Source organism: Piliocolobus tephrosceles, unplaced genomic scaffold, assembly GCF_002776525.5.
Source record: "Piliocolobus tephrosceles isolate RC106 unplaced genomic scaffold, ASM277652v3 unscaffolded_36810, whole genome shotgun sequence".
Lineage (NCBI taxonomy): Eukaryota > Metazoa > Chordata > Mammalia > Primates > Cercopithecidae > Piliocolobus > Piliocolobus tephrosceles.
In genome coordinates this window covers 1-5,657 of record NW_022320766.1, presented here as the reverse complement: position 1 = coordinate 5,657, position 5,657 = coordinate 1, and the positions used below count along the sequence as shown (strand labels likewise).

General features: G+C 50.5%; 1 protein-coding gene across 1 annotated transcript; it reads right to left on the bottom strand.

Annotated features, from left to right (window-relative positions):
* Positions 1-1,381: 1,381 nt before the first annotated feature.
* On the bottom strand, positions 1,382-4,647 carry LOC113222958 (protein FAM90A1-like). The gene is made up of 5 exons (XM_026452532.1): positions 4,535-4,647; positions 3,443-3,595; positions 2,760-2,994; positions 2,192-2,300; positions 1,382-1,546 (listed from the first exon to the last, which is right to left on the bottom strand). The coding sequence occupies exons 2-5, from the start codon at positions 3,537-3,539 to the stop codon at positions 1,382-1,384; spliced, it is 606 nt and encodes a 201-aa protein (XP_026308317.1). The 5' UTR covers positions 3,540-3,595; positions 4,535-4,647.
* Positions 4,648-5,657: the final 1,010 nt, after the last annotated feature.

The following is a 5,657-nucleotide window of genomic DNA, read 5'->3' as shown; positions in this document are numbered from 1 at the left end:
TTTCCTTGGGTCCCGTTGCCATTTCTCTGGATTTGCGAAGATCCAGCGGACTTTCTGTGCAACTCTCTTGTCGGGGAACTTTGGTGCCACGTCCCCTCATTCTGCCCTTCGTCATCTTCACCTGCACAAGTTAGGGTCCACGTTCCCTGGATGGGAAGAGACAGGCAGGAGTCGGAATGCTGAACCAGCACATTGGGGGCATTTTCTCACGTGGTCCAAGTGACCCTATGGTCTTCTAGAGCTTTGGAACCAGTCGCGTCCCACTTGACACTACACTCGACTCTCAGTTGCTGAATCTTGTTGGCCCTCCGGCGATCTCCCGTTGGATGAGTGCACCTGCTGAAACTCGATTCTCCTTGGATTTGCGCCTCATTAATTATTCATGATCCAGGTGGGAACGCCTGCTTACATCCCTCTGCCGCTGTTCTCTGAGCTTTCCGGTCACATCGTTTCCTGCCACGCTCTTTGGTTCATTTTGGTTATGCTCTTTTTGCTGTCAGAGGAGCAGAGAGTTGATCTTGTTGACTCTGGATACTGATACTTTCTAGGTGATCTGGATAATCAAGGTAACGACCCTCAACGGCGGCGGAAAGGGAGCAGCCACTTGGCGTTGCTCAGAAATTCCTACTCAGTTCCGAGGCCTCCTAGATGTGGAATCCTGGTCAGAGTTGTTCCCAGGTCAGAGAACGGAGATAGCCTGTGCATAATGGGATATCTCTGCCTGGAGTTTTCAGTGAGTCTCGACCTCAGCTACTCTTAGGATCAGGGGAAGAAGCATGGAAAGGCCCGGTGCTCAGGCATCCGGAAAGAAGACGGGATGAATATTCTACCTCTGAAGTACATCCCAAATCTGGGAGTTTACTTCAGCTTTACTGGGTTCTACTTGGCGAATGAAACTGTGCATCGTTCATACACACATCCGGAAACCACTTCATGGGGAACGTCACAGTTTGAACCCCCTGCGTGGCATCGTGGTGAGCCAAACAGGGACTTGTGGTGCAAGCAAAGCTCCCCACGTGTTAGCGTGTGTGAAATTCACTTGGCGGAATATGGCTAGGTTCGTGTTGGTAGAGTAGGGCTGAGGTTCTCTTGTGCCTGTGGATGCTTAAGAAGTCAAAGGTCCTGCCAAGTCCTGCGGTCCCCTCAATCAACACTGTTTCGGAGACATAATGACTTGGATTGGTAACAAGTCAAGAAATTTTCAAGCCCTTGGAAAATCAGTTCCACACAAACACAGAATGAAAGTCAAAAGAGAGTACGTTATCTTTTTGAGAATTTTATTCACTTCAAAACCAATTAAACACACCTATTTCCAATGGCATTCCAGAGCCCAATTTTCAAGTCTGTGGAAACACCCCAAGAACGTTTTGCGCAGAACGCTTCACAGGAAGACTCCCGGCTTTTCAGGTGAGGGGAATGAGGGAGTTGTCAGTGAAGCCAAGACGGATACCGTGTCAGACATTTTGGTAGCTGAGCCATCAGTGAGGGCAGGGTCTACACGTCGCCTCTTATTGCTTGTGGGGACTGGCATTGGCCTGGTTGCAACCTGAAAGAAAGGAGACCACAAACGTTAGAAGTTCCTCAGCATCGAACCAACATGGAAATCAACCGCATCCGAAGACAGCTGGAAATTCTTAATACGGTATGGATAGGCGGTCCTTGGAAGTAGGGAGAGATCCTCAACGTGAGTGCTGATCAGGACAAGACCCATGAAAAATGCACTCTTGCACTATGATCTAAGAATAACATTTTTCTAAAGACTGTGTCTTGGGCATTAACTGGATCAAAGAGCCTCCACTCAGCCTTCCATGAAGTGGGACGGACTAATGCCCTTCTGATGGCAGGTTGGTGGCTCAAGGGTTCCCAGGGCGTGTTTTGTGAAAACATGCACGTTCCTGGGGTTAGCCTCCTCCATGTTTGGGGCCTCTGAGGGACTAATTTCCTCAGGCAGCTAGGAAGATGTTGTTGGCATGCTTGCCATCATTGCACAGAAAGAAAGCAACAGAAAATATGGCATCTTTAGATGCCTTCACCTGGAATCAAATGGACCTGGAAGGATCGTGGAGTCCCTGACCCCAGGAAGGCGGGGAAGAGGGGTTCCCCGATCCCCTCACACACACGGGAACCTGAAAGGAAATCAATCAGGGTGACCTAGAGGAGAAAAAGACCAGGGGCCCAGGGTGACACTCACCCTCAGATAATCACCAGATTCCACGGATTCTTTTCGATTTGGCAGCGGCTGCTCCAGAGGTTTCCCGGAAAAGATCTGGAGGAGAGCCTTCCTCTGCGGGTCTTGTTGCCTGCAGAAGAGAAAAAGTTCAGGCCCTGCTCCCCAGTTCTCCCCAGGAGACAGGGAGAACCCTGTCTGGGGCCCAGTCCCGTTCTGTGTTTTGTGATACATAAATGGAATTTTTGTGCCCTTTCCTCCTCTGCACCTTCCCTCATGTGCCAACCTTCCCATCCTCCCGGTGGCCCTCTAGGCTTCCCAGGTAAGGACTGTCATCTGGATTCCGTTGCTTTTTCCCCTGTCATGGGGAACCTGCACGAAGCGCCCCCAGCTCTCCCCCATCCCTGAGTGTCCCAGAGCCGAAGGAGCTCCTGGGTGGGGAACCAGGCAGGACACGGAGCTCTGGTCTCTTTTTCTACAGTGTTCTTTCCCTGACTCGGAGATGGAAAAGCACAAGGTGTGTGGGTGCAGAGACACCATGTCCTTAGGTGGCAGTACCGTGAGGGTGGTGAAAACCCCTCCCACTGCTCACCTTGGTCTCTCTTCCTTCTCTCTCTTTTCCTTGTTCAAGGGCCCCGGGTTCCCTTGAACCTGGGGCTTCAGTGGTTTCAGGTTTTCCTTCCCTTCCTTCTTCCCAAAGGTCTGGGGAATCAGGGCTTCTTTCCAGCACTTCATAGGGCACATGGTATTTCTGTCCGTGTGGCCAAAGGCCAAGCAGTTTTTGCACTTGACCTGTGGGTGGAAAGGAAGTGATGTCAGTGAATGAGCTGAAGCCACAGGCAGCCATCCAATGTCAACATTGAGACGGATTGTCAATTCAGAACTGAATGAGGATTCCAAAGAGGGAACACCGGCATGGGGGCCCTTAAGTGGCTGGAGGGCTCGGTTACGATGTTCCCTCCCAAAGCCCATGTGACGGAGGCACTCTCAAAGGAAGGACTCAGGGTTCTAGCAGGGCCGATCGTGAACCCGATGTCAACAACACAGTCCAACCTGGCTATACAGGATTCTGAGTGGAAAGGGAGGTTGCTCCCAAGAGTCTCTCAAGGGACCTATCGGGCCGGGGCGGAGGTCCCAAGCCAGGCCCACCTTGGATGGGAAAAGCAACCTGGGTGGCAGTGGCAGAAGTCTTTGGAATCCAACCCAGTCTCTGAGGACCGTGTGACACCCGCCCCCTCCTCCCCCCTCGATACCCAAAAGATTCCAGGGCTAGACGTACCCTTGGCCCAACTGGGGCCCTCTGCTGCTTCTGGAGGGTCTGGGCTCTCACGAGTCTGTTTGCCCCACTTTTGGGGTCACGACGTGCCATCATCTTCGTCTCCTGGGCGTTTTATGGCCACCTTTTTCAGGGGTTGATGGTTGGGTCACCTGAATCACACACAAACACACACAAAGCGATGGTTAAGCACATTGGATATTCACACACCCACAAGAAACCCTCAGCTAATTCCTTGACGGTGTGATCGTGAGGAGACCTCACCATCGTCGGTGAAATCTGTGGATCACAATGTGGTATGTGCATTCTCAGATATTGTATGTTCCTCTGCCGTGACTACCTGCTACAAGAGTAAACCTCGCCTGCCACACGGTCCACGGTCTAGGTATGTGGAGTTGAGATTTCAACCCCAACCAAACAACTGATTCTGGAGACTGCACTTAGGTCTATCACCATTCACTCCAGTAGAAGACACAGTGATTCTCTCTCCCCTGAGGGACAAAAGAATCGAAGCTACAGGGCACGGCCTATGTCACCCCTCGGCAGGTCTGCTTGAAGTCAGGGATAAGGGATGCTTCCTATCAGAACTTGAATCGCTACTCTTGCCGTTTCACTAGGCAACTTCCAAACGCAAATTCATCGAGAGAAGTTATCTCCCTCTCTACCACACTAGCAGGTGATGGTCTTTCCTGCTCTGTCTTTTTGGCTTTAGCTCCAGCCCCTCTTTATTTATTTTTCTGGTATTTTACACATGCCATACGAATTCATCTAAACAAAGGCTGAACAAGTGGCATAGGAATTTCTTACATGGCTAAAGGGCAAACCACCCCTTTTCCAGAGTTCTTTTTCCATTTACCCACCCATTCAGCATGCTGGAGTAAATTTCTTTCTGCATTTCCATCTGGCTCTTATCCCAGCCACGGAGATGGAAATGTTTTGTCACTTCCTGTTCCAAGAATTACTGGTAAGGAGAACACATCGTACCCCATCACCGAGCCCCATTGTGATCTGTTTCTTTCAGTCTCCTTTGTCTCTTTCCCCCCGACCCCTCAGAGATTATATGAAACAAACAGTCGATCAGGGAAACTAACCTGAAATTACAGGTCTACTTTCTTTCCTCGGCTGGCGCTTAGATGGACAGGTGCGCTGGCGCTCAGATGGGCAGGTGCTGGAGCAGCCCTGTTGGAAGCGATGCAGCCTTCAGGAAGCCGGAGGCGGGGGCGGAGAGGGACCTTTGCTTTCCAGGCTGCCTTTTATCCTGCCTCTGGACCCCTGATGGGAAACGGACCCTATCCTAATCAACTTAATCCAGTTACATGACCCGGAAAGGTCTATTTGCCCAGCCCACTCTAAGACAATGTTCACTATGGACAGATGTAGAGGACTGCGTGCTAGCAAACCAGATGTTCCCGATAAGCCCTGCTCTTGAAACAAAGCACGACATTCTTTCTCTGCAAACAGGAAGGACAAAGGATCCAGCTGTAAAGAGTGGGCTCTAGGAACTGGTCAATGTTTACTGACCTTGCAGTCAAGGAAAGGTCAGAGAAGCAACACATGTCCCGTGACTTGGCAACATTCCACAAACGGCTGGATAAAGTAGAGTGTGCCGTTCGGGGTGGCCGCCATGTATGTCTTGTCCTGTGTTGTCTTGTGTGTTCATTCCTTTGTTTAGGAAACACGCATACCCCAACAGACAGACATTCTAAAACCTACGGGTACAGCTGCAAGCTTTGAAGAATAGATGCTTCCCATCAGGTATGTAGCACTGGTCCATGAACCCCTGTCTTGTTTTACATCTTTTTTTTTTTTTTTTAAATAAGGTGCTAAAATAGACACAGTGTAATTGTACCATATTTACCCTATTTCAACGTAGGCCTCAGTGTCATCAAGGAAGTTCACCTTGACATGCAATCTCGGCCGTTATCCATCTTCAGAGCTTCTCCTTCTTCCCCACGGTAAGTGTGTCAGCAGAAAACCCTGACCACACTCTCACGCGTTTTCTCCTCCAGGAGGCCCTTGGAAACCACCGTGAATTGGACTGCACTGGGAAACCCAGATGAAGAAAGTCAACACCGCTTTGTCCTTCGGTGCCTGGCTCCTTTTTCAGCTCGTCCTGCGGCTCCAGACATTATGCCTGAAGAGTCTCCAGAACACCGGTGGGGCTCTATTTCCTTGGGTCCCGTTGCCATTTCTCTGGATTTGCGAAGATCCAGC